We start from the raw sequence: 25969 nt of genomic DNA on the forward strand, positions 1-25969 counted from the left end.
CTGCTGTGAGAATTGAAGTCAATTCTTGTAGTGTTGAAGAACTCTGTGTGGTGTGAAATGTTGTGACCGTGTCCGCACGTCCCCTGCTGGAGATTAAAGTGTCCTCCTCTATAAATACGATGTGTGATGCTGTTCCCATCCGGCAGTGGCTCCAGTACGTAAACTTTATCTTCAAGTGAAATCAGTCCCCTGTAGATACAAATACAAGTTCAAAGACGTGTCTTAAAACAGACAGTATTTAAGGTGACAGACTCATTAAAAACATTTCAGATGAACACAAAGAAATGCACATCGGTGTACTGTCTCATGGGCAGTATGGCTGATAATTATAAGCGCAAATAAAGTGTGGAAATGTTGAACAAACATCTTTAAGATCTAATTATATATGCAGAAAAATGTATAGTGGATATAAATATACATATATTTACATTATATATACACCACTATCTAATTTGTGTCTAATTACAATTATTACTTTCCATAAATAATAAATGTCGATATTAAAAAATAAAAACATAACGTAGGAAACAATAATCTTAAAAGAAACAACTTTATACAAAAATGCTTTAATTCCGAGTGTGAATCCAGCTTATGAAGGTCTGATTTTAACAAACAATGTTTCTGAGAGCTCAATATCTTCATTCATTTAAAATTTTATTAGAATTAATTTGCATACAAACTAAGAATTCATAAATTTGTATTTGTACTTAATGCACTATGACCCTGTTTCTCAGCCGTGGAAATTAATAATTTATGATGATGTTGAACTGCAGACGGATCAGAAGGGAGAACAGAACGACACACTCGCATGAGAGGAAGCGCCTTCTCATTTTCCCACAAAATCAGACATCGTGACGTTTTGGAAAGCGTCTTTGCTCAACACATCCAAGCCTCCGCCGGTCAACAGAAAGTGTCGGACTTCCAGGACATTTTGGCTAAACAAATCTCCACAGATCTAATATTACTGCTTTGTGGTACTTGGATCCGCCTCTGCGAACCTCTCAAACTTTTACGTTCGATTTAAGTGACATTCTTCTCGAAACGGCCAACACTTCGGGCTTTTCCAGAAGTTTGAAAACGACATGGTTGGAGATCCCATGGAAGCCCCGCTCACTCAAACACTGCCAGAAAGACCTGCGTATATTTGCTTTGGCCAAGTGACGTTGGTTGCTTTTTTGTCAGGGGAGATCTGTGTGCCAGCCAGAGAGACAGGTTGATGTGATAGCAGAAATAAAAACTGATATAAAGAAATAAACGGTAAGTGGTGTGACTTTAGGGAGATCGAGGCATATCTGATGCCGTTCGGTGTTGTAAATCCCACACATCCGTGCCGTTCTCGTCTTTCCTAGATCGAAGTGTAAAAATCCACTTTAAGCATCTCATGTGCCATCTGATCATTTATTATAAAATTATCACGGTGATGTTCTGACAGAAACTATTACAAGAGAATCACTTTCCTAACAGAATGACTCCCTGCACAGTTTTTACTTCTGAAAGTACAGCGAATGTCCTCTTTGGTTTAATGAATGCAAACATTAAGCTGGAGAATCTCTTCAGGCATAGCGGGAGGTCTCCTGAGACTCCAGAACTTCACACAATGTAATTGAAATGACCTCAACTGAGGTCCGGTCATGTGTAACTCAAAGAGGCGGAAAGAAGTGCGGTGAGGTTAATGTACAAGAAACCTCTCGTATTGAGACGGGTGTAAGCTCACCTCAGTCCAGAACAGGTGCTGAGGCTGATGTCTGACCCCGGATGTCCCTCGACTTCACCATGATAGTAGCAGTGAGTCTAAAACACAGAGCACAAGAACATGCCGTTTACATAAATATCAGGTCGGGGCTTGTTATTTTCTCATGAGAAAAAGAGTCAGAAATGTCTCTGTCCTTCGAGGTTTCATGAGAGATTTCAACAAAGTGTCACACTGAGTTCAGATTTGTCAATATTATTGAAGATCTCTATACGCACTCATTTCTCTATACGCAAGACATTTCTCATCAAATTTACTAAAATCTAGATTCTTATATAAAAACAAATCTACATTCATTTTACATCTGATGGGCGTTTCTTAACACCATCATTGTACATCTTCATGCAGCCGCAGAGATCTGGAGAACTCTCTGTTTAATGACCTGGATGTTTAAAGTCATTCTTAATCATCATGATGTATTTGATATTTAAGTCCAGCTCATAACAGTGTTGGGCCGAGTCCGACCGGCCCGCACGAGTCCAAACGGTCCTCTGAGGAGTTCTGCTTCAGGATAAAATTATGATACACTGGACGCATAACACACACGACTATAAAACAGACTTAGGCAGAGGAGGTCTGACAGACCAAAAACACACCAACAAAACACACAGACAGACAGACAGAACACACACATTCACAAACCCCAACTGGAAGAGAAAACACACACACACACACACTCCCCAACTGGAACAGAACACATACACACTCAGACACACTCGGACACACACACACACACACACACACACACACCTCCCAACTGGAACAGAACACACACACACACACACACACACACACACACTCACAAACCCCAACTGGAACAGAACACACACACACACACACACACACTCCCCAACTGGAACAGAACACATACACACATACACACTCAGACACACTCAGACACACTCAGACACACTCAGACACACTCAGACACACACACACACACACACACACACACACACACACACACACACACACACACACCCCAACTGGAACAGAACACACACACACACACACTCACAAACCCCAACTGGAACAGAACACACACACACACACACACTCACAAACCCCAACTGGAACAGAACACACACACACACACACTCACAAACCCCAACTGGAACAGAACACACACACACACACACACTCACAAACCCCAACTGGAACAGAACACACACACACACTCACAAACCCCAACTGGAACAGAACACACACACACACACACACTCACAAACACCAACTGGAACAGCACACACACACACACACACACTCACAAACCCCAACTGGAACAGAACACACACACACACACACACACACACTCACAAACACCAACTGGAACAGAACACACACACACACTCACAAACCCCAACTGGAACAGAACACACACACACACACTCACAAACACCAACTGGAACAGAACACACACACACACACACACACTCACAAACACCAACTGGAACAGAACACACACACACACTCACAAACCCTAACTGGAACAGAACACACACACACAGTGAGTGAATGCATTCAGATGAAAAGCTGTGTTCATCTCAGCAGTCCTGGATTCCATCAGAACATTCTGCTTTCTATTAGTGGGAAAAACACACACGGTTCTGTTGGACACGTCAAATAAATCAATTCAATCAGGACTGTTAAATCGATGCATTAGAGTAAGACGGTACGTATCCTCTGACGGATGAAATCTGTCAAACTACAGAGATTCTACTGTACCAGTTTCAGTAGAAAAATGTGTGAGAACATGATGTTAAGGGATGTTTCTAGATACCGCAGACCTCACCTGTAAAGCCTTGTGTATATTTCTTCTTTAAAACGATGAAATACATGCATTGTCTTCATTAGAGATTCAGAAGAGATCTCATGATTGTCTATAGTGTTCACGTCAAATCAATCTATATAAATCTAATGAATTATTATTATTAATATAATATATAAAAGCCATTCTTGGTTGAATTTGTGTCAAAAAGAGTTCTGAAAATCATCCTGATCTCTCAGATGTTGGTTATGCTGCTTATCCTCAGCTTATATTGAATATGTTCACTATCGGTCAAAGGTTTTTAGACACGTTATTTAAAAAAACATTTGATCTGAAAGCGTATGTTTACATGTCTGAAGATAGTTTGGCAGATAAACTAATTTCATATTGAATCTATACTATCTCTTGCCTACTTTAAAACATTTTAAAATCAGTTTTTTATGGAAAAGTTTACGCGTTTTAACAGTTGATCCCCATTTATTTTGTTTCTTGTTTTTGCTGCGTTTCTTGACCAGGACTCTGATGGAAGAGATATTGTATCTCAAATAATAATAATACTTCTGCAAACAAACATGTTTTTTTCATGACAAAACTTCCATTTTATTGAATCTACAAAATTTTTGAAATGTATGACTTTTACTGAATAATGAAGAAAGAGCAGCCAGTAAGAGCACAGAATAGATGAGAAAAAGCATCCGAGACCTCAAGAAGCTGCTTGATAAAATGACAAAAACACATTTCTGCAAATTCTAGTCAAAAGGAGAAAACCCAACATGAAAAAATACAACAAATTGTAATTCATTTGATTATTTTGTTTGGTTACAACAATTCACGTACAGTAGTTCCCTTTGCTTTATTTCATGCAAAATATGAATGCATTTGACCGGTTGTGTAGGTGAAATCCTGTAGAAGTATAACAGACTCAAACCTTAAAAAAAACAAGTGAGCCGACAATGTAGGCAGCATAAAAACACAACACTAGATCAAAGGTCATGAAGTCACAAATGTATTTTTCCTTAAGGCATGTAAGAGCAAACTTCTGAGCACTTCGTGAAAAGAAAACAGATTTTACTTTATAAAATATAGTGAAAGACAGACAAACTTCTGTCTTTATCTAAACTCAATCTGTTATTTCTTAAAAAAGAGAGAAAAGTAATGCAATACTCCCTGTATGCTCCGGCATGGGTAGATTTGGTGTTTCACAACACAAGAGAGTGAGATTTGATAAACCCTTCTGACTTTTTCTGCTTATTTTGCAGATTCTCACAACACTGTGAGGCAATGCGTCCCTGTTTTGTTTTTTATGAGAAGCAAGAGTTCCAGGTCACGTAAAAGCAGCCAAACGCCCGACCTGAAGGAGTTCACGAGAGAACGCTGTGCTGAGTTTGGACCTGATAAACTGATCTGAGACCTCAGAACACTCAACAAGACACGTACCCTTTCAGACTGATCCTAGACATGTGTTTAACACACACACATGCAGATAAATCACTTAGTTTTTCTAAGGTTTGGAGTCTGTTGTACATCTAGAGGGGATCTCGTGATTTTAGTACGACACATACACCGAAATAAAACCTTTGACAGGTTTTCTGTATAGCACATGATCCGTTGGACGTAAATGATGGTTGTTTGTGATCTTACCGTGACATTTGGTGAGGTGGTGACACGTCCGTCCTCCAGGTAGTGTGTTTCTGTGTAGTGACTAGCAAACAGACCTCTGCAACACAAACACACATAATCTGACATCAAAACATATCAAACATGACGCCACCAGTCAATCGATTCACAGAAATGAAATATATTTTCATTGAACACTCTGTTTTGAATGCATTACTCAGCATCCGTATGTCTTGTGTCGCAGGTTGCTCATTTTGACAAAGACATATTTAACCTAAGATCCAAAGTCTTGACGGGCCATAAAAACATGTGAGCCCGCTGTGACGAGTGCGAAAGGATCTTCCTCTCTCTTTGCTCAGATACTGTTGTCATCAGGCCCGGAGAATAATTACAGCATCTGCTCTTCATCTTCCATTTTCTAACCGAAAACTGTCAGTCAGAGAAAGTGACAAACTCATGGAGATGATCAAAGAAAATCACTCGCTCCGAAAACCTCACGGGACGCCTCCAACATAAACCAGACATCTGACCGTCGACATAGAGTCTGGAGCACATGGAAGCTCTTCCTTACTGAGAAATGCCACGATTCTTATTGAAAAAGAACCTCATTGCGGGCATCTATTTGTGAAGAAAACTGAAACAGTAAATAAATAAATAATACATAAACAAAGCAATAAGGTACAAGAGGCTTTAAAGGCGTTTATCCTGGATGACAGATGTTCTTAGGCAAAAAAAACCCACCGTTGTTTAAGTCTGCTCTACTTAAGAGCTTAACATAAGAAAGCATACTTTCATTACTTTTTTTTGTACTTCTCAAAAAAATAGCCTCTTTAAAATGAACAACTTGACATAAAAGTTTGTATATTCACACAGTATAGAAACTACCAAACTAGCAATTTTCGTCATCAGAAGGGTCCGCTGTCGATCGCACAACCCGTCCCGGACGTGCCGTGTACAACAGCGCATTCGCTAAAAAGTGCCCTAGTCCACTAGGGGTCTATACACACAGAACGAGTGCAGTGTGCCGTTGTCGAAGAAGAATGGTACAAACCCAACACGCTGAAACCCATAACAGTAAAGATGCATATCCTTCTCCATATACAGTCTGGTCGAGCACACGTATTCATTTGTATTTTGCATGTTTTGAACTCAGACGTCCGCTCTTAGTCGGTAATAAGAAAGCGTAGGATGCTGTGTGGAAGCGTTTGTGCGCAAGAAGGACACGGACGCGGAAAGTCAACTATACCCGGGCCTTTAGTGTACAATTCTTTAAACTAAAAAATGTGCCGCAACTAACTAGTAAACTATCAGTACACCTGTTGCATTACAAATGATAAATCTAGTTAACTGTTACACTTCACGAATGCTTAATAGTGTACTTTCAGGTGAGCTCATTTGGTCACAAGTAGTATTGAAATAGTACACTTAAAAGTATACTACTCGTACACCGATAAGCATGTAACAAAGTACACTTTCAATATAGTTGAACTTCACTTACTGTAAGTATAATTAAGAAAATAAATGTGAAGTATGCTTGTTTCTGAAAGGGTATAAAATGTCTTTGATTTTCATTGAAGAGAAATCGCATATAAACTGAAGTAAACTAAACTCTGAGAGAGGTTTTAACAGATGTTTCCGAGAGAAAAGATTGTGTTTGAGACGTGATGATCTGTTAAACCTGTACTCTCTGTCAAATAAATGAGATAAGTGGAGTAGACTCGCTGTGGAGAGAAGACTCGGCGTGCCGAGAACAACAGAGAATCAATGAAAACCCAGAGGTACATTTCTTATGAAACAGCAAGGTTTCCAAGAATATATGAACAAACACTTTAGATTTAAAAAAGCTTTTAGTCTATAAAAAGAAATATGCAGGCCTCTCTAGCACGTCACTAAAGAATAGAAAATATCATTAATTGTTAAAAGCCTACACTGATAATGGACTGTAGAAGCAGAATGTTTTGGGAAATTACTTTTATTTTAATGGACGGATGTTTAAAAGGTCCGGACTAACACTGTTCAAGACTTACAAAACTGTGACGCAAAATAAACAAGCACAATAAAAGAGGCCTGCGATACCTGAAGAGAGCAATTCATGAACATCTTCATTCATCAGACCGAGCGTCTACGCATAACAACATCCCACAATCACTTGAGCCGTCATGCCACGAATCCCATGCACACTAAAGTGAGGTAGGCGGGGAGATTGGGAGCATAAGCGACCGGACCGTCATTGGGAGAGGACCAAGCCTGGATTTTATGTTGTGGTTTGTGTGTGTTTATTTACGTTTGATTTTATTAATTAAAAGTGATTTTATGTTCGCCGGTTCCCGTCTCCTTCCTTCCCTTTTATTGAACCTTGTTACACACACTTACATATTCATATAAAGGTGAAATGTCTTGAATCTTGACATGATGAATGTCATACTTCAGTAAAAAGCAGAGTGAACGTTCTTTATTCAGTTTTCAATGTTCCTTTTCAGAAAGACAGTCGTTGGTTTGGAAAACCATGACAACAGAATTTCTGGTTTTGGGTAAAGGAATCATTTAACCACTTCTTTACTACATCAGCTAAGAGATTCATCTCAACTGTTCACAAGATCTTTACTGTATATATCATCATAAGCACATCCGTGAGAAACCCTGCTTCCACAACACCAATAAAACCTCATTTAACACTTAAAAACAACCACCAAACAAAAACACCGCCTCCACGACGCTGGTGTGACTGTTCTCTAATTTATTTTCCAATTATTCACAACAGTAGAGAGCAAACAGAGCGAGAGATTAGCAATTCTTTGTGAGATGGCGATAGAAGTGAAGGAGTAATTCTGCCTTTCATGCCGTGGCAGAACCAGCAAAACGCAAAAGAAAAGCTAATCGAATCATGTGTCGCTGGAGGAAAAGACCCCAGCATGGCACCGCCGTTTCCCACGGTCACTTAATGCTTTGTGTTCTCACCAGATAGGAAGCCGGAGAGAAAAACTGCAGGGAACAGAGCAAAACACGCTTTCTGTACTCGTACCAAGTGTGTCAGAGCCGAACGCTGAAACTCGCTGCCAGATTTTAATGAAGACCAAACACACGGCACAACGAACCTGCTTTTATAATTCAAGCACTGAGGTTAGAGATAGGAGAGAGAGAGAGAAGAGAAACTGAGATCAACTAAACTAAGAGGCCATTTACAAGAGACCGTTTTCAACTGAAAACGCAAAAATATGTACGTGTTCTGGCTGTCCGTTTACATGGAAACTGCGTTTTAGGGTACAGAAAACGCAAACTTTTGAAAACGGGTCTCAAAGTGAAACTTTTTGAAAACGCCGGCGTTTTCGTTTACATGGAAACTGCAAGATGGAAATTTCTGAAAACGATGACGTCATGATGAAGTTGCGCGATTTTAGCCAAAACAATATGGTGGCTTCCCATATGTGAGCTCTCGCTGCTCGACTATGTATTAACATTACCCCAGCAATTAACAGTCGCCAGACTTTAAACACACATATACGTCCACCAACAGTATTAAAAATCACTTATTTGGCTTATAACTGTGCATGTGTATGTGCCAAGGCACGTCCTGTTTCTTTACACAAAACACCCCCATCCACTGGCCTGATGTGCATAGGACAACGTTTTTGTCGGTTTTCCTTGATCCGTGTAAATGCAGAGCGTTTTGATAACGCTGTCACGTGTACCTGAAATTTTCGAAAACACAAAGGAAAAACGTTTCCGTTTTACATCTCGGTAACGTAGCCTCAGATTCAGCTGGAGCAAACTCACATCCGTCTCAGCAAAGATGAAGCTCGGCTTCTCATGTTTCTTGGGGAAGCTTATTAGATGGTAATTAAAAGATTGATTAGTAATCCAGACATTAATTTACCGTGATTCACAGATAATGAGATGGTCTTTATTGAGCAGAGGTGTGCTATCTATCATCATTTAAATCATTTGGATGAAAACGTGAAATGAAAAGTTCCTGAAAGTAATTTATTTTGGTTTAAAAGACATGGTTGAGCATGTATAACAAAACATTATTAAAAATATGTATCCTTATTTAACCACGATTCACTACAGAACTGTCATAATAATGATTTATAATTTGAGCTGTCAGGTGTGACTTTGTGTGAAATGTGTGCAATAGTTTGACTACAACCCACGTTAAGATATAAAGTAAACTGCGATTTTACTTTTCAAACGAAGATGAAACATGATTAAATATCTTAAGTCACTTTCTTATCCCAAGTAACATTTAAGACTTTTATTTATTTGTTCTAGGAAACCACGCACAAATGCTTAGTAAGAATTTCAATGTGATGATAGAGAGACAAAAAGTACACGACAGATTGTAGCTTTTAATTTGCTCTGATGGAGGAAACTGAGCAATATCTATAAAGCAGAATATCATAGATTTGGGTGAAGGCTTACCTTGAGTAACTGGCATCTGCCTTCAATTTAATAGCTAAATACAACAAATTTTATAATACTAAATACTAAAATACAAAAATAAAATGCAAAAACAACTCAGTTTTAAATACAGATATAAAAAGTTCCCTGGAAACCTGCCCGAACATCCCAAAAGTGCATTACAAAGTAGCTCATTTCACAGACCTTAAACCCCAGCAACCACCTAAAACATCCTAGCAACCACATTGCAATGCCCTGGCAACCACCTTAATTGCATTCTGACGACATCATCCCTCATCATTTCTTCAGAATGTGTATAAAATCCTATGGTAGTTGAAACAATGACTTCAACTTAACAAAGACAAATCCCTTGAGATCATGTAATGCCATGTTGAGTCCATGTGTGTTACGAGACATAAAACATACCACGCAGGACATCTACCATTTAAAAACCCAAGACATTTCATGCTAAATCTATCATGTTCGTGGTTTAATATCGCTCTCACAGAACACAATAGAGAAAATGTGAAATAGCCAGACCCTCGAGTCCTGAACCCACCCAGAGTTTAACAATGGGTTTAGGACCATGAAATGGCCTCAGTGAGCAGTTTCAAAGCTAGGATCTCATTTCTGGAACACTGGTGTGATGAAGGAACTGAAGTATTGAAACACAATACTTGCAGATACTCTTGAACTGATGTAATGACATCTCATGGCAAAACACAGACGGTTGCCAGTTTTAAAGCTTCAGCTAATGAGAGAGAAAGTTAAATCCCTGAACTGAATCACGGATGATGTTTGTTTCTAACAGTGTTTGCAGGACTTCTTCACAAGAATACTTTCCAAGTGCCACACGAGAACAATCAAACGCTTCATGTCTTCTGTGGTTTCTGACTTGTGAGGAGACACGCGTTGTCCTCATGCAGATAAAGAAAACTAGGTTACTCCCAACTGACGGTAAAGATAAAAAAATACTGATCCTTCGCACATCGGGAAATGAGATCATACTGAACATATTGAAAGATATACTGTAACTGCACACTGATCTGACCTGAACCTTCCAGTATAAATAAAATCATCTGTGCACATTATCAATGCTAATAATGTGCGTTTGTGTAGATCATCGCGACCTCCGCTCGGGTCAACTGTGATGTCTGGATTCAAGTTTTGAGATACGTCACGTCTTGAGGTCTCTTTAATAGCTCGATTGTTTCTCAATGAGATTAAATGGAGAACACATGGCCATGGGAATGTTTCTCATTTGAGTCTCGGATATTTCTCCTGACAAAAAGAGTCAGAAGAGATGTCAGAAGAGATGTCAACAATGTGTCATACTGAGCTAAGATTTGTAAAGTCAATACTATTGAACATCTCAATATGAACTCAAACATTTCTCATCAAATTGACTCAAATTCATATTATTTGACCTCTACGATCTACATTCATTGCTACTCTTAATGTTTCAACAATTATCAATTCATTTGATTCGGTTTTATACCTCCTATGCAATTTAAAACTAAACATATCAAGTTAATACTTAAATGAAACAGAACTGAGAACCTCTGAGCAATAACCTTTTATCAAATAAAAGAACTGTAAGTCCACTTCATCTTGTTTTTCTGAACCTTAGGGCAAGTCTGGCCACACTTCTGACATCAAGCACACAACAGTTCTGGGTGTATCTTTTCATCGGTGATAACATCACGCTTTCATCCACACCCTCTCAAAAACCAATGAAGCAAGAATTTCATTCCGATCAGAATCGGATCATAATCTGAAAGGTTATTGTGAGGTCATGGTCTTTCATATCTAACAAACACTCGTCGCCTGTCTCATGAGGTCAGCTCTCACTTTCACTAACGTGACGTGAAAATCAAACCTAACAAATTAAAATCTCATGCAAATGTGTTCAGATAATAAGCAGATGAATTTGTTGTAGCAGGACAGCTGTTGGATCTGATCCCACACATGTTTACACTTATCGCTCGTTTTACAGCGGATTTACTCATCTGAAACCTCAGCAATAAACAATATCATATGGAATCACAATCAAACCACGAAACCGAGGCCTATTTATGAGCAGCGTTTGGGACTTTTCTCCATTTCGTCAAACAAAAATACTGTAAGCGGAAAGCTTACATGAACGCTTTGGTCTTTGTGATAGCTTTGCTAATTTAAGCCGGTTAAGATACATTGAGAAATAAAAAGAAAAACCCCAAACTGAATTTAAAATGTGTGTTACTTTAAGAGTCATAGCCAAAGGAACCGATTGACATGCATGTCAAACAGAGATCAGAACCCCATCCCACCACCCCGGTTTCTGGACCCGCATTCATCGGCCTGGATTTTGGATCGATGGGGCCTGCTAATCTCCTTTGGACCTCGTTGTGCTTTTTCATCCTGTCCCCTGTTTATCAAACATGTTTGGATGTCCGACTGTTCCTTCAAATGGTCCCACATGTGCTAAAAGCAGTAGAAAAATGACGGATTAAAATCATCCAGTTCTACAAGCCAGACACAACCATCTGGGAATACAATTGATATACTGATTCATATGAACATCATATAACTCCACAAACCAGTGCTGGCTAAACTGATCATCTTGTGCCTAATAAATGCTGAATTAAATCAAAAATCCTTTTAAATCGCCCATGAAACAGAAACACTGGGATGGTGTTTCACAATCTAGAGTAAAGAGTTTCTTAAAGAAACAGCCCAAACTCCCAGAGTGAAAATTCGCACACAAATACTGTTCAAACCAGTCCCAGAAAACAATTGAATTGTCTGCGCTATTACATTTTGGGCGAACTGTTCTGTTAAGATAGATGAAAGTTCAAAGATGATGTTTTTGGATCTTCGTCACTGATGATGCAACATATTCAATTTCTCAGCATCATAAAAGCCTGAAAATCAAATCTGGGAAAGTTTACGGTCCTGATCAGACGGAACGCGTCTTTAGCTCTAAGACACGCCTCTTTTGATTTGTTTTCAGTTGGCACATCACCGTCTAGACCATACACCGTTTCAGATGGAAAAACAGAGTTCACCAAATGAAGAAAACATTGTTGAACAAAGCAAACGCTGGAGTTTGTGTCTGTGTATTTCAAATGACCAATTTGTCTTTATGAATGCAAATGTGTGGATGAGAAGAACGTTGGTGTTCTATATTCATGAGAACTCTTCACTGAAACTAAACCAGACATCTAATCTTAACTGCCTTAAACCAGACATCTTTATTGTTCTGCTGCTTCATAAGACAACAGCATCCACACAAATAAATGTTTTATATTTTATTGTTACGTTTGACTGATGCTTTTCTCTTTTGTTGCTTCAATGTTGTCATTTACGAAATCACGGCGCTCACGAAATAACACAGATCTAGCGTGCAGCACGTCTCATTCGTCTTTCAAAATCAGAACAAAACAAGTTGACGATCAAACAAAAAATATTACGTGCACTGAAGTTTAGGATCACTTGACAAAAATGTTTCTCGTGATCTTAAAAGTTTAATGAATCTGAAGGCGTAAGTTTAAATGTTCGAAATCAAAAATATAATCATGTCCGACATATTTCTTTCTTTCATGAGAAAACTAAATTTTTACATACATTTAGGCATTTGGCAGACGCTTTTATACAAAGCGACATAAATTGCATTATACTGTACATTTGTTTATGAGTACGATAGTTTGGTTTTGCCGAGAGATTGTGTATCGTACAAACGATTAGATGTTTGGATTGGATCCAGTGATGTCAGAGTTAGTGTTAGGGGTGGGGCTTCAGTATTGCTTTTTTTCCAAGTAAACACACGTTTTTATATGATTCACAATGTACAAATTCGTACGAATTAGCCACATAGTAAAATAGTTACAAAACGCTGTGAAATCACCCTTGCCATCCCTGGGGTCGGACCTATGAGCTTGCCGTTGCTAGCACCGTGATCTAACCACTGAGCTACAAACTCAAATGCATGACTTGTACATTGTACAATTAATGTTGCTTTCATGTGTTTGCCCAGCATTACTTTAGTCATCATCAGATTGAACCGTTGTCACTCTGCAGGAGTGTTTTGCTCGTTATCCACGTTCAACACTTCATATTTTCGGTTGAAAAAGTGCATCATACGGGTACTTAAAGTACTCACGCTATTTATACTACAAATTGGCGTAGAAAAGTGCATAAGTGCGCAATTTGGGCTCGCACCTATAGTGTTTAAAAGCTTCAGAAAGCTGAATGATAAAGTGTACGATTAAAGTCAAAGGTTAACAATTTTTGATGGAGTTTATGTATTTTGGATGCTTTGTCGCAACATAATTCAGCACAATCTTACCGTGAAAGCTAACTATTTCATGATGTGGCTAATTTTGGCTAATTCTTAAGATCTCATTCGTATATTTTACTACAATCTGCTTTTGTGCAAGTTACGTAAGGTTTAGGGGCGAGGCATGTTTTGTACGATTCACAACGTACTAATTCTAGCCACCTAGTGAAATCGTCATGAATTCCTGTGAGGTCTGGTTGCATAATTCCCACAATAAAATGTGGAAAAATATATATAATTAGTAATCCTTAACTTTTGATCAGTAGTACATTTATCACCCAATGACTTCATCCATGCCTCCACAAACAAACCAACATCTCCTTTCTCTAACTTCTCTTCTTGTTGACTATCTCAAATGATCGCCATTAAGTCTGTTAATACACCAACAGAACGTAGATTCTCTCCACGTGTCCCCTACATGCAGGGCTTTTGTTTATTGAGTATTTCTTTTTCTCTCGCATCGAGAATCTCTCACACACACGAACACTCTCTGTCCTTTGGAGCTCAATCTCCTCCTCCTCCACTGCCCTTCTGTCTCAGAACGCCGGGCTTTCATCGTCACATTCAAAGGCGTCTCTGTAGGGATCTTTCACACACTCAGACTCATGCTCTTGACTGTGACCACTGGTGATTAGAGTAAAACATCTGCTTTCTGCATGAGCGACAGTCTAACAGCTCCCACGAGTCTCTTGCTCTCTTCTGCTTTAAACCCTGCGAGTGGAAGAGAACCACGGCTGGGTACAATACTGCATTTCAGAGCCGACTTACTTTTAATACATGCATGGGAATATCTATTAAACAGCCATGCCAAACAAGACGTTGAATATCGCTTAAAATAAAACAGAAACTCCTTACAACACATTTCCTTGATGATTATTTCTAATACTTCAAATCCAATAAAAACTCAGGAACCGAACTAGAATCAAGAGACTGAACGTCTTCACCAAACCCCCTGAAATGAGAACTCTGTGCAAGAATGATTTAACTCAGCTGTTTGGAGAAATGACTTGCGGATAACTGATGCGGATGTCAGAGTTTTTCTTTTCTTTTTACCAGCATCCGGCCGGCGCTAACAGAGCGTCTTCTCAAAAAGGTTCTTCAGCAGAGGCTGTCGGAGCGCATGGATGGGCGCGCGTGGGGTCAAAGGGCAGCAGACGACAGGATGCTCGGTCTGGAGTCAAGCTGTGCGTGAATGTGAGGACTGGATGTAAAGCAAGCGACGAAAAAATAAACAACACACTTGATATGTTCTTACTGCAGAGAGGAATACGTAGTTTCATCAATGCAAACCTTCTGTACGTTTATTTCATGATTTAGAGGTCACATGATCTGACGTTTTGGAACAAAGCTACCGATAGCCTCATACCCTGTTGAGTTATGATACAGAACAATGTGAAGCGCTCCAATTCAATCAAACAAATTCACACGTCCACCATATAAGGTTAAAGAACTCAGAACATGACATCACTACAGAGAAAAGAGAAAAATATGGACAGATGTAATAAAAGTGGTATAAGAGCCAACTGACGTGAGTAATGCTGGAATACCATTCTCTTTCTGTAATGCAGTGCTTCTAAAACTAAATCTGATATCAAAAGAACAGCTCTGCACATCTATAACTCTAACTGGCTGAACATTTAGAACTAAATAAAACACAAATTGGATCTTAAAATATACACACGCACGCCTGAACACACACATGCATGCACACACACCATGATCTTAAAAATAATACATCAAAGTTCCTGAAAAAGTCAAATTTTAAGAGGAAAGAGAACATTTTTGGGGGAAAAAGGTGAGTGCGAGTTGCGCTCACTGCTGTGATGCTAAAAATGGTTGCTAAGGCGATCTGGAAGACTTTTAAGAAGTCCTGAGTGGTTTTTAAGTTGTTCTCAGTGGATGCTTAGGTGTTATGGATGGACACTAAGGGGATTTTATGAATGGTTGCTAAAGTGATCTGGGGAGTTGCTAAGGTGTTATGGGTGGTTGCTATTAATAGTTCTGGGGTGTTGCTAAGGTGTTATGAATAGTCGCTAGAATGATTTGGGGCGTTGCCAATGTGTTCTGGGTGGTTGCTAAGAACATAACACATTAGCAACGCCCCAGATTTAATATTATGAGTGGTTGCTAAGTTGTTCAGGGTGGTCACTAAGGGGTTCTGGAAAGTTGCTTAGGAGCTTTGGATGGTTGCTAGGGTGATATGGGTGGATGTCAGTTACTGGCCTAATGGTCCCAGTCGACCTTATGTATTCTTCAATGTACAACCATAACATGTTTTTAGCCGGATAAACAAATTTGTTACTGGGAAAATAAAAATAATAAATAGTTTTTACGATACCTTTTGGAAAAGCCCAACTTGGCATTCTTTGGATAAAAGAGGCAGAACTTTCGACAACCTTTTGTGTTCCACAGACAGACAGATGATCATAACAGCCGGTCCATAGAGACCTAGAGCATCATCTGGAAAAGAGCTTCACATAACTGACCTTACAAGCTGAACACAGAAGCAGGGGGATAATGTGACGTGTATGAAACTATTGCATCCTTTAAGAGAGTCAAGGGTGCGGACATATTCATGCTAACTTATTTTGTGAAAATCCTGACATTTGCATAAAAATGTGTGCGCAGAGAGAGAGAGAGAGAGAGAGAGAGAGAGAATCCACTAAGTCTGTAACAGAACACATCTTCTTCATCTGCCTCCTGCAGGTTTATTCAATTCTTTCTGGGCGTTTCTGGGTTTTCAATGAATTAAGAATGTCAAGGAGCAAACATGTTCCTTTAATGATGCCTCTAAGCCAGGAGATAATTGGAGATGTGGATGAGGTGATTCTAAAGCACATAAATCCCTGTGAAAAAGGCTTTTTTTGTTTCCTGTAATGAGCCTCTGGTGTTATGAATCGCATCTCTCATAAGGCAGTGCTGGGCTACAAAGTTCACGTAACTATAATCAAATTGCTTTCTCTGTAATGATGTCATGTTATGGACGGCTTTCTGGGTTTTTTTCAATAAATTAGTCACAGCTCTTATGACAGGGTCGTGTACAGCGAGGGAAAAACACATGCTATTGAAACAATGCATCTGTCAGAAAACTGTGCAAAGTTATGGTGGAAAACTAAAGTTGTATTTGTTTACTATGACATCAAACTATGTTTGGTAATGTTTTGTTGTTTACTTGATGTCCTGAATCAGAACCACACCATTGTGTAAAAATAAACATGTAAAAATAAAGAAAAGCAATATCTTGCACAAGTGTGTCATGGGGATGTTTGTGTAATCGATATGATAAAGTTACATTTACGTGTCCAGGACAACACAATCTTATCTTCTCTGAGGTCTCCAACAGTCAATTTTCATCCACTTCAGCTATAGATTCTCTCTCTCTCTCTCTGCTCATGATCGCGTGAGAAGACGCTGCGGGGCTTTTGGTATCGTGTCTACACTGACCGTGTGTTTGATAACAACATCTCTCCGTTCATGAGATGCAGAGGTTCTCTACCTATCCATCTTTCTCTCTGACACACATCGCCATGGTAACAATAGACATTCATTTCCTCCCTTCCACTCTTTTTCAGTCTGAGCATCGCAGGCTTTTATTCTGCAAAAATAAAACTTCTGTCATTATTTACTGATCCTCATAACAGTTGATTAATGAAGTTACTTTTACGTGAAAGCAGACGTTTCGAGGGATTTTTTGCCGGACTTTCTTTTAACTATTCCCTTGAAGATTAGACTTTATCCAAATGAGCTGAGATACGCACATTTTAATAATCTCAACCTACAAACGCTTGAATGATCGCATATCATTTTCTTTGGAGAGGAAACAAAACCCAAGTTATTCACAGAGATAACATTTGAAACGAATTTGTACAACTTAAAACAAAAGTTTAAATAAGCTGCAGAAGAATAAATTGAATTGATGTTTTGATCGTGATGAGCTGAAGGTTGAGATCTGATTCATTCTGAGCCTTTCTGTAATACTGTACAGAAGTAATACTTCTATTTAAATGTAATAATCTATCTCAATAAAAGATTAATTTCATACCCAGTTATAGAGCAAGAAACACAAACACATCTGTCTGTCTGCTGGTGTGTGTTTCTGTGACCCTGATGGCGGGTTTACTGTGGTAAAGAACATAAACCTGAGTTCTGAGCTTTCTGTTTTATAAGTTTGTTTTTCTGGTTCTCTGTGTTTTTGCTGATATTTGAACAACTGGTGCACATAAACTTCACCGGAGCTCTTTCTGTAACAGTACTACATTTTTCATTGAAGTGACGTTTCTGATTGACACGCCAACTAACAGATGTCAAAGATGGAAATTTAAGGTCACCTCACATCAGAAACCATAACTACAGCGGTAACTATAAACCTGGAAGCTCACCAAAACACACACAAAGAACAGTGATTTTAGTATGCTAAAAATAACAAAGCCTACTTTTATGTACAGAAATATACTTTATGTACTGTATTTATAAAAAAAACCAGTTGTTAAAGGGAACCCGGTGTATAAAGAGATGTATGGCTTAATGCGTTTTAATAGCCTCACACTACTAGCATTTGTTGTTAGAAACACATCAAATATTTTCAATTCTTAAAAAAACTTAAATGTAATACTAATTTTAACCTAAGGAGGCCGCCATGTTCTTTTTCGATGATCCTTTTCCGCTAGTCAGCCAAACTAAACACAGACACACATATCAGTTCTTCAGTAACTATAAGGTTCTGTAGGATAATATATGTTTTAGCCATTATACAATGCATTTGATCTAGAATTGGACATTTTTTGCCAAATGTTATTGCCTTCTCTCCCTCGGTCATTCGCTGGCGGGGGCTAATAATCACGTGTGCTCTAATACAGAATAAATAACCAACGCAAGCATCTTATTATTGTTTTTATCAGTATATTCTCATAATGTAAAACGTGGATGCTGATGTCTTAAATAGTCTTAAATGTTTAAAGCTATGATTTGATGCACGCTTACCTTGAACAGACGCTTACTGATACTGAACGCGTTCTTCTTTTATGGCAGGCAGGCAGGCTTGTGTCAAGAGGACATACCGCCACCTACTGTCCCTGTGTGTTTATATATATGATCTTATGTTTTACGTGTCATATTTTACTGTAATATACGGAAAACGTGTGTGATTCGCCGTTGTGAAGGAGAACAGGTTTAGGTTGCAACCATTTGCCATCACGGATTTTGATGCAATTAAAATGGTGGCTTCCAAGTAAAACAATTTTTTCAACGTTTCTGAATACAGTTTTTTTATTTCACAATTACAAAGTCAATGCCATCGTTCATCTATAAAGCACTACTTAGCTCTATACCCAAGGATCCTTTTAACTAGTTATGTCCTCAACGTTTACAACTGTGACACAATTATATTGAAAGTTCATTTTTAAACTGCAAATTGTGCATACATAAAAGTACTTAAAACATACTTGATCTTTATTTCAGTATACTTAATACAATTTGAAGTACACTTATTTTACGGGAACACATGATACCGCTATGTTGATTCTAAAGTCGCACACTGCGGATAAACATTTTAAGTGTGTGAGAGAGAAAAACTATTGCTTTAGTCTCATCTGCGTCTCAAATATTTCTCATAAAAAACTGTCAGAAATCTGACAAGAGTTTGAGAAGAGATGTCAATAATGTGTCAGACTGACATCAAAGTCAATATTATGGAAGATCTCAAACATTTCTCATCAAATCAACACAAATCCAGATTACTTGATCGTTACAATGTATATTTATTCATTCATGTGAGTGTTTCCCAAAAGATACATACTCATTCGTTTCTCAGAAACAAATAAAAGAGCAATATCTGAGAGAGCACAGATCCGTGTCACATATGAAAGGATGAAAAGGAAAATCACAGCCAGCTTCAGTGAAGTCAGTCCACGCTTAGCAAACACCTCCGTGGATATTCACACCCCCTCTGTGTTAGCGGTAAAGGGTTCTCAATCATTCTCACCGTGAATATCAATTTCACCCGATTAAAACCAGAGGTGAGTTTTCATATGTTGTTCCTCCAGCAATAACCTCATTTCAGTTCATTATCACACCCGTCTCCATCTCTCTCTCCTCCAGAGCAGCAAATGATATTCTGCTTAACAAATAAAGCACACACGCACGCACCTTTGTGTAGATTCAGTTATTAGACCCTGATTTGGCGCCCTCAGCGAGATTCTATCAGGTTGAACGTTCACATGCATTAAAAATCTCCAGTACGGGTCTGTGTGACTTCAGTCTCATTATACTGACACGGGTCGGCCTCACCACGCTGACCTGTCGCACGGTGTCATCGCAACCTTTAGAAGCAGAAAACAGACTCGAACAAGGCAGAGAAAGATAGTCTAAGATGTCAAATATGACAGAAATATGAAATTACTCTTTTATGTGTTCTCTGAGCAACACAATAACCTGCGACTGATGATGAGCAAAATCACCTTCGCTTGATTTATCCGTTTGCATCAAAATTTTGCATTTTTCAAAAGATTTAATGTCAAAATATCAAACCTAGCGGCTAACCTTTCCTCAAAAGACCTTCTAGACTTTATAAATGACTAATGAAAGTTGCGAACAGTCACCAAAACATGGACCGTGGGCACGACGACAATTGTTTAACTTTCCCTTCAAAATATACCAAAAACATAAAACTATTATTAAATCTCCTTTGAATGAGAAACTTTCAGAATTCAAATGTACCTTCTTAAACATAAAGACATATAAAAGGTTGTTCACAGCGATGCCATAGAAGACGCACTTTTGGATCAACTAAGAACCAATCTGGTTCTAACCTTTTCATTATCTGAAGAACCTTTTTTCACCGTAAAGAACCTTTTGCAAAACAGAAAGGTTCTTGGGATGTTCAATGTTTATTTAGACATAAACAAACAAAGAGACTGATGGAGGACTCACTCATTCTTCTGCAAAGCCAGCAGTAGATCTTCACCATCGACTTCAATAAGAACCTTCAGTGATCCAGGATGACCCTAAAATCAGAGAGAGAGAGAGAGAGAGAGAGAGAGAGAGAGAGTCAGGCAAGGTGAATTCCAGACCAAATACAGTACGCGCTTCGTGACCGATGATGAATGATCTATGCATTACAAAAGGCGGAAAACCCTGGAATCTAATGAAAGAACTGATCTGGTTTGTCCTAAACTGTGACAATATCAAAACACGAGAAACGAACACAGACCATGTTTGCTGAAATTGTTTCCAGATTTCTGCGAGTTGATGAATGATGAAGAAATGAAAACTCTTGGCGTGGAAAGTGCAGATCTTTCGACAGCCGGCTCTTTATCACTGACGGACAGCGTGCAGCACAACACCAACATCTCCATGCGTCTCGTATTCTACACGGCATGTCATCGCATTAAAATGTGTACATGATTATAAGGACAAACATAGTTGATCAATGTTTCTGGGTACTGGAAGAGAAAGAGGACATTTTTAATCTGTGTGTCTGAATACTGTGTCTGTGCTTGTAACGGTACAAAACTCAAACTAAAAAAGACATAAACAGGCATGAGCTACAAGCCAAAGAACTCCAGATTTGATTTCACGGGTTTATTAAACGTGTTCCCCTTCAATTCTTTTCTTGTTTATATTCATTTCCTCCGTTTATTTTACCCATCCACCATCTCATCATTTTGTGTTTAATAAAGACAGATTGTTTTCATGAAAATGGGATGATTTTAAAGAGACTGGTCCATAACTGTTTCATAATTGGTTGATTGCTACTTGAAGAGCTGGCTGCTGATTGGTTGATGACATAATTACACGCACCTGTGGCTCTTCTGCAAACTATAAATATCACATTGGACCGCTTGCTTTGACAATTTGCATAGTTTACTAGAAATGAACTGAAGCCTGTCAGTTGCTTGAATCCATAACATACACACAAATGATGTTTTGCCGAACAAGTTTACAGATACAGTCTTTTCTAAATCTCTCCCATGTTAGATTTGTGAAATCTGTGCTTCGCCGTGTTAAAGACGACCCGAGCGCTCTATAGAGTTCTGTGACGGACGGCGAGGGAAAACATATTTTTAGCTTGGAGCGGGCTTTGTGTGTGATAAAATGAATCTCCCATTGTGTCGCGGCTCTGTAGCTGTCAGGACAGGTTTTATGTTTCAATTCACTCTGACATTAATTCTCTTCACGGTTCGTGGGTCTGAAAGTTCGGCAGATTTACTCGGCAGAGGCTCAGAGGGAAACGGATTTAAAGCCGCCGGGCGCTGACAAAAAAAAACAGCAAATATAATCGTGAATCATCTGTGGCACTTTGCATAATTGCACGCGTATGCTAATGAGGGACTGCAACCATCATGCACTTAAACACGTAAGGTAAAGACACAAAGTATTGCATTTTTACTTATTTTGACCTGGAATTTGGACGGACGTTCATGCGAATGATGGAAAACAATGCACGAGCCTGATTCGACATTTAGGATTCAGTGACACAAGTTGAATGGTTGATAACATCATAACTCTCATGCGAAACAGATCAAATAATTCAGTGTTTTCTGAGAATTACAAATGTATAACTTCCCAAAATGCACATGTATTGTTCAACGTCCACCTATAAAGAAAGCGCCCTTCTTAACCAGCCAAACCTTGATCCTCTGGCTAGCGTTTATAAATCTCTTGTGAAGGAAACAGCAAACAAAAGTGAATTACATCGCTGGAAACTGACATTTGTGGACCCAGAGAGGAAAGCACCGTTCTCCAAAAACAACACTGACTCCCTGCTCAGTTTTATCAAAGACCACCTGGATGATCCGCGAGAACGGACCGAAGACAGACCATACAAGAGTTGAACATGTCAGACGAAATGAGAAATGATATTTTCCACAAAAACGAAAGAGCCTTCCAACCTCGTGTCAGGATTGATGTGTGCTGTTGGGAGTATTCGGTTGTTTCGAGGTTGCTGATCTAGAACCTTTTATAGGAGAACATCACAGCGTCGCCAGTGAGCTGGATCTAAATAACTCATGATAAACAATAATCTTACGACACATATAGGGTGTCTTAAAGTGACTGTGACAGACCCCTTTCGTCATTTCAAAACAAAAGATGATATTTTGAAAGATGTTAACTGGACCCCATTCACCTGCATTGGTTTTGTGTCTGTACAATAGAAGTCGATGGTTATATGATATTCTTTCTTTCGCAGAACACAAAAGAAGATGTTTTGAAGAAAGTCGAAAGTAACCGAACAGCACTGGACTACATTCACTTCTATTGTATGGACACAAAACCAATGCAAGTGAATGGGTTCCAGTTAACAAATTTGTTTCGCAATATCTTCTTTTGTGTTCTGCTAAAGAAAGTCATACAGGTTTGAAATGACAAAAGGGTGAGTAAATGATGACAGAATTTTCACCTTTAAGAGGTGCATGTGTCACAAAAAACACCACACCTTAGCAACATCGCCATTTATTGTGAGTCTTCAGAAGACCATGGATGAGAGAGGAACAGTCCAAACTCTTTTATTAAAGAATATGATCTTACCCCCTTGAAATGTTGCATGTCCCAAAAAGGGGAGTTCATGAAAATCAGACCAAAGATAGTAAAACTGGAAGCATTTTGGTAAAGCCAGTCACCTTCCAGTTGCTTGACCGAAAGGTTCAAAAAACATTACGTTTAAATAACCGCTGCCAAAGACTTTTGTTCTGAGTGATTTCTATTACGTTTGATATACAACATCTCAACAGAACCTCTGATTTCTGAGTTCAACAGTTTCATTCACACACATACAGAGATGGCTGGGTGGTCTGGCGTTACTCTTTACGATCGTTGCTTACGGCCATACACATGTGAAATCTCTCTGTAAAACCTTTTTACAAACTCCAGTAAGAAAACAACACACTCGAGGTAAACAAATTAACAAACAAATGGCCTCAAAACAAACCAGGCAGGCCTTTATTCTATAAATCGGGAAATGGTATTCATTAAAGACGAAGGAAAAGAAAGTCCTCCTGAAATGCGTTCTCACAGAATTCCACAAAGGGTCACAGAAACATCAGAAACATTTTGGGTGAGCCCATATAGGTCATTTATCAATGTAAAGGTTGTGGGTTTGAACCCCAGAGACCATACAGACTGATATAATGTATAACTTACATGCACTTTGAATAAAACCATACATGAGAATGTCAATTGAATCCATAATTGAAATATATTTATTGTCATTATATTGAATAAACCGTAAGGAGTTTCCGCTTCTTACATACTGAGAAATATAAGCACTTGTTTCCAATATATGGAAATATATTATTAAATATAATTTAATATCGCATCCATATTTTTAGTTTGACGCTCACCAATGACTTCAGGAGGTTAACCGGTCTCTGCTGTCCTCCAATGAGCAGGCGTGGTTCGATGATGTCATAATGTACCAGCGTGCCACTTTCATCCGGATGACCAGCTGAAAAGAGAAACAAGAACATTTTAATATTAAAGCACAAATCTCCAGCCTAGACGTGTCATTGGATGACATTGCCGATCGTTGTATGACTAGCCCTGTTGACCGTATTTCAATCGAGCTTTCATGAACATCTTCTGAAAATAATCTCCAGGGTTTCATTCAGTTAAGCTCCGCTGAAGTCTTGAGAATCTGCTCTCATTTGGATGGGTGACCTTTGAAAGCCGTCGCTGTGCCGCTGTGAACACAAGATCGTAATCAATGCTTTCAGACATCAGGTTAATTCTAACAACAGTCGCCGTGGAAACTGTCGGCATCTGTTTCGGGCCCTAGTCCATTTAGATCACTTCTCTTTAATGACCAAATTAAGTTCTTTCTCGTGGCATCGCCGTCCCTCTGCAACATCCCAAATGAAATGAAAGAACGTAGATGAGATCTCTTTAAAGGGATACTTCACCCAAAAATGAACATTCTGTCATTTTCTCAAAAGACCAAATCTGTATAAATGTCTTTGTTTGATGAACACAGAGAAATATGTTTGGAAGAATGCTCGAATGTGAGGAAATGACGGGTGATGTATTTATTTGAGATAAATGAAGAGCAAACGGAAATGTCTCATCTTTGATATTTTCTCCTTAGAAAAAGACCCCGAAATCTCGCGCTTTTCTCCATTTGAGACACTCTAAAAAGCATAGGCGATGATCACCAAGTGAATATTTAAAAACTAAAATATGAATTTCTATGTATTAACAAAAATGCATTAAAAATGTTCACGCTTCATCCTGTTCGACCAATCACCTTCCTAGGTGTACAAATGCTTGTTCCTGTACGATCGTCGCACTACGGTCACCGCAGATACACCAACAATATAAACACCTTCATACTCATTAAAACAATACTTCAACACACGCACTCATACACATAAACATCAAGCATTTATCAATCGTGACATCAGCGGAGCTTTGAGTTAATGATGTAGAAAAACACTCCATTAGTTAATGACTGCTGCTGAGCCGTGTACTGTACTTTACAACACAAACTCACTGACAATCATTAAAAATACACTGAGAGTTTGTGTAGAAAGATGCAGATTGTCCAAACAAAGCACCGCTATTAGTCTTCATTATAAACTGCTTCAAAAATAAAACATCCTCTCGCAATACACCAGCATCTGCTGTTTGTTTTGGTGTTTGTTTTTTGTGTGTTCTCGCGTCTGTAAGTGAGATTAATGAATTGCTTTTCCAATAAAAAAAACTTGCATCATAGTTTTCATATATAAACATTTCATTACTGAAAAGTATCAATAAACAGCTCGGACGTTGCTCTTTCACAGCTAGTGTCTTATTTAAGTATCAACTTAGTCTCAGATATTTCTCCCAAAATCGAGACACAAAAGCGAATGTAATAGTTGAAACAAATGAAGAGAGGTGTTAAATAAATGTAGATGATACAGTAAATGTTTGAGTTCATACATTGTTGACGTCTCTTCTCAAACTCCAATGACAAAATGAATCAAATATATAAAACACATGAGACTTAAAAAGATGAAAATTGAGTCATCGTTTACTCAAGTATACATTTCTTTGTTTGGTTGAACACTGAAAACACATTTGGAACAATGACATTTCAGAGGCACCATTGACTTCCATAGCAGAAACAAATTGAATGGTTGTCGATGGT

At 38.7% G+C, this 25969-nt stretch overlaps 1 protein-coding gene across 1 annotated transcript in view; it reads right to left on the reverse strand.

Annotated features, from left to right (window-relative positions):
• adam12a (ADAM metallopeptidase domain 12a) overlaps positions 1–25969 on the reverse strand; it is a gene marked incomplete at both ends in the record, with an annotated part of 68500 nt that overhangs the window by 25647 nt on the left and 16884 nt on the right. Inside the window, 5 exons of the mRNA XM_079476811.1 lie at positions 5–189; positions 1715–1791; positions 5160–5235; positions 20779–20852; positions 24189–24292. Coding sequence (XP_079332937.1) covers positions 5–189; positions 1715–1791; positions 5160–5235; positions 20779–20852; positions 24189–24292 — 516 coding nt within the window. The remainder of the gene's footprint in view (positions 1–4; positions 190–1714; positions 1792–5159; positions 5236–20778; positions 20853–24188; positions 24293–25969) is intronic.

Source organism: Barbatula barbatula (genome assembly GCF_947034865.1).
Source record: "Barbatula barbatula genome assembly, chromosome: 16".
In the NCBI taxonomy this organism is placed as follows: Eukaryota; Metazoa; Chordata; class Actinopteri; order Cypriniformes; family Nemacheilidae; genus Barbatula; species Barbatula barbatula.